A 13,757-nucleotide genomic window follows, 5' to 3' on the forward strand; every position below is an offset into this window, starting at 1 on the left:
GTTTTGTGTGTCATGGTCATAACTCGTTTTTTTCGATAGATTTATTGTTGACTCTGTAATTAGTAAATAATTTTTTTATAATGTACAAAAATTTAAATTCATTCTAAATGTATTTAAAAGATGCTTTTTAAAATTAAGGTTGTTAAACAGTACGTTCCTTTAATCCGTATCAATTATTCGAACATGGAGGCCTGTCATGGATTAGCCAATCAGAAAACAGCTTACCGCGCCGGTCGTCACGCGCCAAGACGGCGCCATTCTCTATTTCTTAGAATCATCTAAAATCATAGTAGTATACTATAAATATCCATATGATTTGATAAGTACAAATAAGTTGCCGTTTAGCTATAATAAAACTCTTATTAGTTAGGTAATTAATTTACTATTCTTCTTATTCGTTAGTTAACTAATTATATAACTTTTTGTTTGAATTGTAAATAAGTAAAAAGTTTTAAATTACATTTAGGTTACAGGTAACTACGCGAGTCTATTACAAAAATTGTGTTTATTTATAAATTGTAATACCTATGTAATTTATTTATTTATATATACATAACTAAAAACAGATTAATGAACTCCAGTAAAGAAATAATTTAAAAGAAAGTTTACTTTTTATTTTATTTTTAAACGAACTTGGTGCATGTTATGAATGAAACCTTTTATTTGAAAACGGAACGTATCCATTGAAAAGTATTTTGAGCGCAAGCCACTTGAGGGCGCGTCAGTCGGGTTTCTGCGCTTGCCGGTATATGTAGTGTGTGACTCTCGGCTCGAGTTCACGAAATTTTTAAAATTATTGTATCTACAAATTAGGTAATTAAAAAAGTGTAGCTGTAATTTAAATTGTTTTAGTAAAAAGTGTAAGCTTATTTTAGTGTATTGTCTAGTTTTGTTTTGTGCGTTTTATAAGTTAAGTGTTTAAAAATAATTTGACGGTGAGTACCTAACTCGAATTAATCTGAGAGTGAAGACGTAAATAATTTTGACAATATTTATACGAATAAAAATGTTAAATGCTAATTGTTTTTTAACATAGAAATACTTAATTGTCCTTAAGGTTAAATGCTTATGATCTTTGATTTCATAAATTATTCACGTAAAGCCGAAAACAAAATATTTACTGAAGTACCTAAGTAGGTATCCATAAAATCTTAAAAAATCTGTCTCGTTCATGCGTTCATACGAATTCTGCAGTAGCAGATTAATATATTAAATACCTACTACGAGGTAACAGATGGTCTTCGGTGGCTTAAGTTTCACGACTGTTAACCCTCTTTCACAAACAATATCGAACTTTGATGCACAAGACTTGGGGTATGAAATGCCATTTTCTTGGTTTGCTTTGTGAACTTGTGAAGGGTGCGTAGAAAAGATATTTACTGTAATTATTTCTTGATGTTCATATTATATTCCTGGCAATAAAAAGCTACTTAAAAATAAAAAATAAAAAAAAAAGAAACCGGCCGAATTGAGAACCACCTCCTTTTTGGAAGTCGGTTAAAAATAATAAGTAGGTAGTAGGTAGGTATACTGTAACGTTGAATCCTCGTCTCGGTGCATGAGTCTGACTTGCATTTGTTCAGTTATTTGCGCCTATTTGCTTAATCATCATCATCATCATCAATCGATAGACGTGCACTGCTGGACATAGGTCTCCTGTTGGGACTTCCACACGACTCGTATGTTGTCCGTCCACCTAGTGGGGGTCTTCCAACGCTGCGTCTTCTGGTGCGAGGTCGCTATTCCAAGACCTTGAGACCCCAACGTTTATCAGTTTTACGAACTAGGTATGTGCCATGCCCATTGCCACTTCACTTGCTTACTCATACTGGTTTAAAATTTAAAAAAAAACACCACATCACGTCTCGGGCAAGCAGGGTTTATAGGATGGAGATTTATAATGCCCAATAAAATATTATTTTTTACCTTTATATGCGATAGTGTCTGTCTGTCCGTATTTTATCTGTTACCTTTTCACGGCCCATCTTTTTTTATAATAGTGAATTTTTTGATAATACATAGGTAGGTACATATACCTATTAGTATTTACAAAAAAATTATAAATTCGAGAATAGGTTAAGTAATTTGATAGCTAATTAGTGTAGGTAGGTACGTATATAGTACATTTTATAAATATTTTCCTTTAGGCATATTGATTGGGACCTCCTCTGGGCTCTGCCTACCATCCTGCAGTCTGTAAGGTAGGTGGTAGGAACCTAACTTATTTTACTTTAAAACAATTAAAGATTTACATATACATAATATACACCTATAGCCAGTGGCCTGCAGGTCATAGAGGCATAAATGCACTGCTTACCCCAGTTGTAATAGCTCAACTTGTAATAAAACAGGTTCCTACCTAATACCTAACTAATGCCTACCCTGGCTTCAAACCCTGTGCACGCCACTGCATATAGCTATACAAACGCGACAGACCGAGATGGCAATTGGGGAGGGAACGCCACGAACAGCCCGCACGCTAACCCGGTGCGGGTGACGTGCGGGGCGTCCCCCGTCTCATACCCTATTGCCGTCTCAACCTGTCGCGTACGTAATACGTCAATGTAATAGACGATTAAAGAAAGTAACTGCACAGTAACAGGCCCATTCGTAGAATATTCATTGCATTTTAACGACAATCAGGCGCCATTGCGTTCCATTGAATACCTACCTACCTACAGTACTCGTAATGTCCCTAGTTGTAGTAGAGTAAATTCCCATCTAGCTGTGGTAGCCTAGTGGTTAGGACGTCCGCCTTCCAATCGGAGGTCGGGGGTTCGATCCCGGGCACGCACCTCTAACTTTTCAGAGTTATGTGCGTTTTTAAGTAATTAAAATATCACTTGCTTTAACGGTGAAGGAAAACATCGTGAGGAAACCTGCATGCCTGAGAGTTCTCCATAATGTTCTCAAAGGTGTGTGAAGTCTGCTAATCCGCACTTGGCCAGCGTGGTAGACTATGGCCAAAACCCTTCTCACTCTGAGAGGAGACCCGTGCTCTGTAGTGAGCCGGCGATGGGTTGATCATGATGTCATGATGAAATTCCCATCAAGATCAAGATGCTGCTCGCTTCGGCGATGTTCAGAATAAGTTAGTAAAAAGCAAAAACCGGTCAAGTACGAGTCGGACTCGCGCACCGAGGATTCCGTACTTACAGTCAGTGGGAGGCTTCGGCCGTGGCTAGTTACCACCCTACTCGCAAAGCTGTGCCGCCTTGCGATTTGGCGTTCTGGTACGATGCCGTGTAGAAACCAATTCGGCATGGGTTTAATAAAAAAACTGCCATACCTCTTCCAGGTTAGCGCGCTTCCATCTTAGACTGCATCATCACTTAACACCAGGTGAGATTGCAGTCAAGGGCCAACTTGTATCTGAATAAAAAGTTCCCGTTACCATCTTAGACTACATCATCACCTAGGTACCACCCAGTGAGATCGTAGTCATAAGGCTAACTTGTGTATAAGGAATTTAAAAAAAAACTCAATAGGGTCTTGGACTGTAGTAATAAAATGACCAGGTTTTTTGTATCGCGGCAGTTTATGGGGCTAGAATTCATTATTAAGGCCCAAGAGAATAATTAAAAAAACAACATTTTTATTTATTTTTAAAATAATTAATTATTAACGTCACGCTATGGCCAATGGCCAAAACCCTTCTCACTCTGAGAGGAGACCTGTGCTCTGTAGTGAGCCGGCGATGGGTTGATCATGATGATGATGGTAATTATTTGACTCTAAGGCGTAAACGACAAATGTTTTTAAATTATTTAACATAAAAATATTTTCCCGCAGAAATTACTCTATTTCAATGCTGCTTTTTAAAAAAAATTGTCGTTTACGTATTGTGACGTCATTATTCACCTTCCGTAGAGCGCGGCGTGACGTTCATGATAAAAATATCTTTATTTATTTTAAATGGCTTTTATACACTAGGTACATATGTAGATACATGTCAACCCTATCGTACCTTATAACATAAATTAACTAAAATTAAATTTTATATAAGTAACTAATATTCTACCTAACTTAAGTTACTTAATTTTTTTGTGTATATTCGTATCTCTATATTGAAAGTCATTCAGCATTTTAAGAATAGAAAAAGCAATCACAACACCTCTGTGTCCGACCAGAGGCGCATCGAGCTAAATGCTGAATGGCACTTCGACTATAGGTATACTTTTAAATAGCGACACTACTTTCTTCAAAAAATCTATTTTTCCGAATTATGTACCGTATACTTAGAACATTCATCATCATCATCATCAACCAATAGACGTCCACTGCTGGACATAGGTCTCTTGTAGGGACTTCCACTCGCCACGGTCTTGCGCCGCCTGGATCCAGCGGCTCCCTGCGACTCGTCTGATATCGTCCGTCTACCTAGTGGGGGTCTTCCAACGCTGCGTCTTCCGGTGCGAGGTCGCCATTCCAGCACCTTGGGACCCCAACGTCTATCGGTTGTACGAACTATGTGCCCTGCCCATTGCCACTGCAGCTTCGCAACACGTTGATCTATGTCGGTTACTCTAGTTCTCCTACGGATCTCCTCATTTCTGATTTGATCACGTAGAGAAACTCCAACCATAGCTCTCTCCATCGCCCGCTGAGTGACTCTGAGCTTTCTTATGGGGCCCATAGTTTGCGACCATGACTTAGAATATTATAACATAAGAATTATCTTATGTTCATAAGGTAAACGGGTAATACGAGACACCAACATGTGGGTAGCACAAAAAATGCCCTTGCTCTTCAATTTGGGCGATCGATCATTGAAACGCCCCTGACGTGTTGCTTAGCCTTGAGGCTATTCAAATCACATCCAAATACACTGCACACAGTGCGAATATGTTTTGTTTCGCAGCATTGATATAAGTCCCGTAAATTGCTAATGCGCGTGGCCGCCATCTTAATGACGTCAGGTCGACAGGTCGAGATGGCAATCGGGGTATGAGGGGGGGGGACGCCCCGCACACCCGCATATCACCCGCACTGGATTAGCGCGGGGGCTGTGTGAGTGTGCGGGGAGATATTTCCCCATAGGTATGTCTGCTATAAAGGTCTGTACGCACCTAAGCTGCGCTGCGCGTCACTGCAGGGCGCGGCACAGAGCGTCAAAATATTATTTCTATCATTTTGAATGGCGCATATCGCACTCGAGAGGCGCTGCACAGCGCTTCTCGCTCTTCTGCGCTCTGTGCAGCGACGCTAGTGCGACATACCCAGCGGCGCGTCGCGTCGCTTCAGAATGCTACGGTGCTCGGATAAGATACACGCGCATCGAGTTAAGTATTTAATTTAAAGGCGTGATAGACCTCAAAATAAATAACGTAGTTTTAATTTTTGGCACATGGCGGGCTCTTAGATGTATATCCTCAAAATTCCCTACTCCTAGGATGTCGGCTTCCACCCTTTCCCTCTTCACTGTCGCTCATCTTGAGACGATGACGCGCAAGTGACGCGAGCTGCCGCGTACTGCAGTTGTAGTGCGGTAGGTACCGTGAGCGGCCTGAAGTCGGACTGCAGCGACGCGCAGCGCAGTGCAACTGCGTACAGACCTTTAGACCTACCTACCTGCCAAATTCCGTGATACTAGGTCAACGGGAAGTACCCTGTAGGTTTCTTGACAGACAGACAGACAAAAAAGTGATCCTATAAGGGTTCCGTTTTTCCTTTTGAGGTAGGGAACCCTAAAAATCGATTAAAATAACTCAGTAGCGGCAAATATTTGATGTCACGTTCGATGTTAGTGCTACTCTAATAAATTTTAATTACTTTTGTTCGAAATGGAACGCAAAGATGACATACCCCGTTATTTTATTGGCGCCAAACGTAAAACGAAACGTCTCGCGTACTTAACGGTCCTTAAAAAATGAAATCGCAAATACACGATTTAAAAAAAGAATCATTTTGTACGGCAATTGACCGGAAGACCGTGAGCTGTATTTAATTAAATCATCGTCGATCAGTTATTTTAATTAATGCGGTGTTTTAATGCAAATACTTTTTTTGGCGATATAAACAGCTAGTGGTGTGAGAGACAAGTTTTTTTAAATTTAATAGCTCAATGGTTGTTGAGCGGACTGACCGACTGAGTTCCGATATGTCGGCGGTTCAAGCACCACCCGTTGTACTATAATGTCGCACCTACTCCTTTTTTTTTCCGTGGGGAAATCCTCATGGATACCACCGCACCCGGGGGGCACGGAGGTTGTTAGATAACCTCCATATCTCCATATTAAGTACTTCTATACCTAAGCTATACCTAAGTATTAGAGATAAACTGTACTAACTCAATATAATTTAATAATATATCTAACTATACCTACTAACCTATAATTGTACCTATCTATAACCTTTAAACCTCACATTAGTAAATAAGCCTATTTTAAAATGTACTCCATTATATTGTAAACAAATCATTATTATGTAAACAAACCAAATCTCGCCCTCGTCCTTTAGACCATTCATTATCCTCTCCAGTTCCAAATCACATATATAACCCAGATATCCCAAAATCCAAACATTCTATTTCAAACTCTGTTCTACACTGTTACTCTGTTTCTTTAAGTATAAGTTCTTTGTTTTAATTATTGTTTAAATATTATTCATCTTTATAAATTAAATTTATTAGTTTTTATTAAGCCCTTTAATTACGTAACAAATTGGCGCAGTTCGGTAGGATTATTGCGTAACAAATTAAATTAATTGTGCAAATTTAAGACGACAAGAACGTGCGTCAAGAGACAATAGCTCAAAACGTACGGTAGCTGCAAGCTTTTAACAAATGTCGCCGAACGCAATGCTCCTCATCTTGATGTTACTGTGGTAAGTGGCTTAATTTGTCTGCTCAATTCCTATTTTTTTCCTTGTGTGTACTATTTTATATCTATTTATCCTATTTCTACATGCCTAAATCCATAAAAAACGAACCATACACCAACTCTCTATATCCCAACTTATCTCAATCGCCGATACAGGACACAAACACAATGCCTCTAGAAATTAACACGTTATTAAAACTCATCCCAACATTCGACACCGCAGAATCACAACAAATCTACAGATTTGTCCGGTCTTGTGACTCTGCATTTCTTCTAGCAGACGCCGAGAAGGAACAAATCCTACTCGTCTATGCACTAAATAACATAACGGGTACATGTGCTTCCGATGTCCACTCTAAACAATATACGTCATGGGAAGACCTTAAGTCCTACCTTATTGAGAAATTCTCCAATGTCAAGACGATTTCACATCTCAATTTAGAACTACAGTCGATGTTCCAAAAACCAGCTGAAAGCATAACCGACTTCTTCCACAGAGTCGACTTATGCCGAAGCAAAATAGTTGAAAAACTAAATACCGAAATCAAAGACAATACGTTATTAGGTCGGATGGCAACAACAGAAGAGACCGCCTTAAGCGTCTTCGTTAACGGCATTAGCTCCGAAATAGGTACGATGCTAAGAACGCGAGGTTTCCGAAACCTAACTGTAGCTGGGCGTTTTGCCATAGAAGAAGAAAAAATACGAGCTATGAACACAGCTAGGCAATCCTTATTTAAAAATAACACGAATCAACATAAACCCAGCTTACAACGAACTCAAATCGTTCCTAATCCTCGTACAATTTATAATTCATACCCATCAAATACGAAAACCTGTAACTATTGCAAAAATCCAGGTCATCTAATATCTGAATGTCGCAAAAGAGCATATAACAATAACTTGCGCAATAATATCCAGTCGGACTCCCTCATACGAAACACGTTGCCAGCCTCTCTGGCACAAACGCGCCCGTCAACACAACGAGCCTTACCAACCCCTTCGGCACAGACACGCCCACTAATACAACGTGCCCTACCAGCTCCTCCAGCTTATGCAAATAATTTAAACTGCGAAGCGACCAACGAAATGAGCAGCTCGTCGGAAATCGCTTCAGCCTCCTGCTCAATGATCCAAACTCCAACACCGAGTTTGAACCTAGAGAATTTCCAACTCAAATGGTAAGCAGACCTACTCTGCCCAAACAAAGTCTTAGTCGCAGTTTCCAAAATCCAGTCCATCGGGGACACAATATAACTGCCTCTAAGGAAATCAATGACGCATCGCCAGTCTATGGGAGACAATACAAAGATGCATCTACGCAAACCAACCAAGATTCAATATCCTCGAACACTGTATCTGAATTTCAATCAAAATCGGTAACTCACGAACAGGGTAACCAGCCCCAAACCCGCAGTACTGATGTAATTACTAACTCCGAATCTTTCAACAATACTAAATCTGCGAGCTCCGCAAAACCTACTAATTCTAACAAACCTACTATTTCCAACGAATCCAACATACCTACGAGTTCTACTATTCCAACTAACGTTACCAAACCTACCATTTCCACTGATTTCACCAATTTCTCAAAAAATCATGCCAAACCCACTATTCCTACGAAATCCCGTAAATCTACCAAATCACGATACCATTCAAAGCCTAAACCCAAACCTAAACCTAACCCAAAACCTCAGAATACTATTCCTACCGATTCAAACCCTATTCAATCCTACTCCGTATCGCCTCTAAATGACGTACCTCCCGAGAACTTATTACATTGCACATTCCAAATAGAAAATCAACCCGTAATTCTATTAATTGACACTGGTGCAGGAATTTCAATATTGAGACAAGACAAAATAGGTACAGCTCAGCTAAATGACCTAGACAAAGTCTCTATAATAGGCATTTCTAACTCGCAAACATCAACCACCAGTTTTGGCTCAGCTGAAGTTTCTCTAGACAACTTCCCAAAGTTTAAATTTCACGTAGCCAATTTGAACCTTAAAGCGGATGGTATTTTAGGTAACGACTTCATGACACAGTTTAACGCCAATATTTACATGAAATCAAAAACAATGCGCATACGTGATAAAACCTATAAGCTTCACTATCTTAACGAACCCGTCACTAATTACGATCCAAATAAACAATTTCTTGCAAGCCGAACGGAAACCATAATTAGATGTAAAACAAATAACATTGACTCGGGCACAGCCATTATTGAGAAACAAATATTACCTAATGGCATCGTTATTCCTAACGCATTAGTAAATGTCACAAACAATTCATTCTATATCACTTGTGTAAATGCTAACAAAAACGACGAGATAATCACTACGCCTATTATTAATGCGGTTCCATTTAATACTAATGACTATAATATTACAAACAACAACACATCCCAAGAACCTATAACGATTAACAACATGAACTCTTTAGACCGTCAAAGCAAAGTTATGCAGTTAGTAAGAAAAGAACATCTAAATTCCGAAGAATCAGAATCTTTAAACAAAATAGTTTCCGAATTTTCAGACATATTCTTTATTGAAGGCGACTCTCTCACATTCAGCAACCACACGAAACATCGAATACCTACAACCTCTGACAAGCCCATTCATACTAAGACTTACAGATTCCCACAAGTTCACGAAAACGAAGTTAAGACTCAAGTCCAGAAAATGTTAGACCAAGATATTATTCAACCTAGTTCATCCCCTTGGAGTAGCCCAATCTGGGTAGTTCCTAAAAAACTTGACGCTTCTGGAAAACAAAAATGGCGTTTAGTCATAGACTACCGCAAACTAAACGACGTAACTGTAGGTGACAGCTATCCACTTCCTAACATCACTGACATTCTAGACAAATTAGGACACTCTCAATACTTTACTACCTTAGATCTTGCCTCAGGATTCCATCAACTCGAAGTCGAACCCGAAGACATTCCTAAAACAGCATTTAATACACCCTATGGTCATTACGAGTACAAAAGAATGCCTTTTGGACTTAAGAATGCTCCTGCCACCTTCCAACGTGTAATGGATTCCGTACTCTGCGGATTACAAGGTGAAAGATGCTTTGTATACCTAGATGACATTGTTGTTTTTGCATCAAGTCTACAAGAACACGAACAAAAACTTTGTGAAGTATTTTCTAGACTCCAAAAATACGAACTCAAAGTCCAACCTGACAAATGCGAATTCTTAAGACGTGAAGTAGCGTACCTAGGTCACATTATTTCTAGCGAAGGCGTAAAACCCAATCCAGACAAAATTCAAGCAGTCAAAGATTTTCCAGTTCCAAAATGCTGCAAAGATATAAAAGCATTTCTAGGTCTTACAGGCTATTACCGACGATTCATCTCGAATTTTAGCAAAATAACTAAACCACTTACTAGTCTTCTCAAAAAGGACACACCTTTTATTTGGGGCGAAACCCAACAAAAAGCATTCGAAGAGTGTAAAAACTTACTAATTAATCCACCTATCCTGCAATATCCTGACTTTACAAAAGAATTTGTTTTAACCACTGATGCTTCAATACACGCCATCGGCGCAGTTCTATCTCAAGGACCAATAGGCAAAGATCTACCTATAGCTTATGCATCTCGCACACTTAATAAAGCCGAATCAAATTATTCCACCATAGAGCGCGAATTATTGGCAATTGTTTGGGCCGTCAAACATTTCCGTCCTTATCTATTCGGTAGAAAATTCAAAATTGTGACTGACCATAAACCACTTACATGGTTATTTTCTATAAAAGACCCAGGTAGTCGTCTCGTTAGATGGAGACTAAAACTAGAAGAATTTGACTACGAAGTTATTTATAAAGCAGGTAAAAGTAACACAAACGCCGATGCGCTTTCACGACCCCCTGTCATGAACACTAATGTTGTAGACCCAACACTCGACGATAACGACATTCAAAATTCCACTCAAAATCCAAAACCTACTGAAGTATTCTCAGAAGATTATCTCCAAATCAATTACTCTCATTTTTTTGAAAACTCCACTTATAGCTTCGACACTCCAAATCTCCATATTTCTCCAGACAATCTCTTAGACGACAGACATAAAGACATATTTATTCCCATTTCATGCGAACTGTCAGATAAGAACGACCTTTTTAACACTGCAATCTCAACATGTCCTCAAGTAGATCCATATTTAGAAAAACCCAAAACACTTTACGATGTCGATTTAGTGGTTTCAAATAACAAACAAAATATGTTTTTCGGTTGTACAAGGCCAACACATTTCGACTCATGGGATTCTGAAAGTTATTTCAAAACTCTTCTAAGTTGTTTACAACAACATAATTGCAAATCACTTTTCGTCCCAGATCTCAAAAATTACCCAACATGTAAATTACAAGGCAACGAACAACTACACATCACCGCATACTTAGCTGACTCCTATGACTGTGAAATTACGATTTGTGAAAATAAGGTTAAACATCCAAATCCAGAAGAAATCCCTGAAATTCTAAAAACATTTCACGATGACCGTTTATCAGGACACAGAGGAATAGTAGAAACAACACGTAAAATCAGATCCGAATATTTTTGGAATGGTATGACTGATACTATAAAAGACTATGTTAATAACTGTATGACATGCCAACGTGGTAAAATACAAAGAAAAACATACAAAGCTCCCATGGTTATAACAACCTCTTCTACAGAACCATTCGAACGAGTTACCATCGATTTAGTTTCTTACTCTGACATTACAGGTGACTCTAACAAATACATACTGACCTTACAAGACGACTTAACTAGATTCGTCCAAGCTTATCCCATTCCCGATAAACAAGCAATCACTGTCGCTAAATCCCTTCTAACCTTCTGCCAACATTATGGCATCCCAAAACGTTTTCATTCAGACCAAGGTGGTGAATTTGTCAATAATATCCTGAAACAGCTAATGAAATTATTAGGCTCACAACACACGTTCAGCACAGCATATCATCCACAAACAAACGGCGCATTAGAACGATTCCATGCAGTACTCAGAGACCATATACGCATGTACTCTACAAAAAGGTCCCACAATTGGGATCAAATCGTACCACTTGCAATAATGTGCCATAATACCTCACTGAATCAGTCGACAGGCTTCACACCTCATGAACTCCTATTCGGATATAAACCTCGTTTGCTTTATACCCTTAAAGACTCGCGCGAGTACACAACAAGTGACTACCTTAACGACCTTAACGAACGTCTTAAAATATCTCGTGACATAGCTCAAAGAAACCTTAACAGCATGAAAGATAGAGCTAAAATACGCTATGACAATAACATCAAAAACATAGCTGATTTTCAATTAGGCGATAAAGTTATGCTCCGCGTACCTAATCCTAATAATCTAGATAGCAAATGGGAAGGACCATACGAAATTGCAAGAAAAGGGTTCAACGAAAATTACATTATAAGGAAATCTGGTAGAAACCAATTAGTTCACGGCAATCGCTTAAGACCTTTACAGGATTGCAATGATCAACTTGATACCTAGTTTTAATTTATATATTAGATAGTTTTAGATAGATTTATACATATAGTTTATACAATTAAAATAATATTATTTTACAAATTTCTATTTACAAATTATACAATTTTACCAAATCTTTTATACTTCTAAACTCTCTAATTCAAAAAAAAATAAAATAATTTCTAAGTCGTATAAAAGAATAATGTTTTTCAGGTCGTATCATTTGGTGATGGCCAATCCTATCCCACGAAATCAACGAAATAATGAAACACGACATTTCAATACCAAATTCGCTGAAATCATGAATACCCATACTTCAGTTTTACAATTTTATCTTTACTTAAATTTATTCTTGTACAAACTCTACATCTTTGTGAAAAACTTCTATATCAATAAATTTAAAAATTCATACACTCCTAACGTTTTATGCTAAATTATATTCTATATTATAAATGAATTCTAAACTTGTAATCACAAATTAATACTTCTATTTGAACTTCGATTAAAACTATTTTAAGAATTTTGTACGACAAATACCTAAGTATTCTATTTGCGAATATTTAGATCATACTTAAATCAAACTAATGAAATCATTTTTAACTCATTATAATTAAAACGAATATCGACTATATCTTCTAAATCCTAAAATTTACAATTGGCCCAAAAATAGTTTTAGATATTATTACAACAAGCATATTGTCTATTGAATCGAGCACAATCTGCCCATCTATTATTTTACCGTATCCATCAATATGTTTTTTTTAATTATAATCACATGAAAAGCTTCATCAATATAATTGCTTCAAAAATACATAACACTTTACACAATACTACAACTTTATAGAATCTATAACTCTAATATTATACACAAATCTCTTTAAGTTAATTTAGGTTTTACAATTTTATTCAAATTAATTTATATTATCATAATATAACATTATATTCCATTCCTTTTAATCATTCCAATTCCTCTTTTATTCTACCTTCCTTTCCTCGAGCAAACATAACTTGCCACTTCTACGACACGGCAACGCTGCGTGTCTACAAGCTTCCGGAAAGATGCAAGATCGTCGTACTTACCTGAAAGAAGATTCTACAAGCAACAAAAAGAACTACCAATAAATTGCCAATTCAATTATTCTCAAAAAATAGCAACACTTTTAAAACGCTTAAAAATAACCGATGGATATTTTCACTAAAATTTAAATTGAACATCAAAAGATCTCTGAAGACTCTAAAATCATTTCATCGAAACAAGATGCAGATTCTACGCAACATTTGTGACATTGAATGCAGAACAAGACACATACCACTGAATTCGCTGTACATCATCAAGGATCAAATCAAAGTACAAAAACAACTTCTAAAGGAGTATCAAAACTCCTTCAATCATAGTGATTCCAATACCAAATACTCTTTTGCCACTATGGCACTGGGC

At 37.7% G+C, this 13,757-nt stretch overlaps 2 protein-coding genes across 3 annotated transcripts in view; both read left to right on the top strand.

The window, feature by feature from the left end:
- The first annotated feature begins 722 nt into the window (after positions 1-722).
- Positions 723-13,757, top strand: part of LOC117991240 (sialin) — an 82,234-nt gene continuing 69,199 nt past the window's right edge. The window contains exon 1 of one of the 2 annotated variants that reach the window (XM_069504941.1): positions 723-935. The gene's annotated coding sequence lies outside the window, so the exon portion shown is untranslated. The remainder of the gene's footprint in view (positions 936-13,757) is intronic. The other variant, XM_069504943.1, reaches the window with a different exon arrangement.
- LOC138403681 (uncharacterized) lies at positions 6,990-8,006 on the top strand. The gene has a single exon (XM_069505099.1). It carries the CDS (start codon positions 6,990-6,992, stop codon positions 8,004-8,006), a length of 1,017 nt encoding a protein of 338 aa, XP_069361200.1.

Source organism: Maniola hyperantus, chromosome 19 (assembly GCF_902806685.2).
Source record: "Maniola hyperantus chromosome 19, iAphHyp1.2, whole genome shotgun sequence".
Lineage (NCBI taxonomy): Eukaryota > Metazoa > Arthropoda > Insecta > Lepidoptera > Nymphalidae > Maniola > Maniola hyperantus.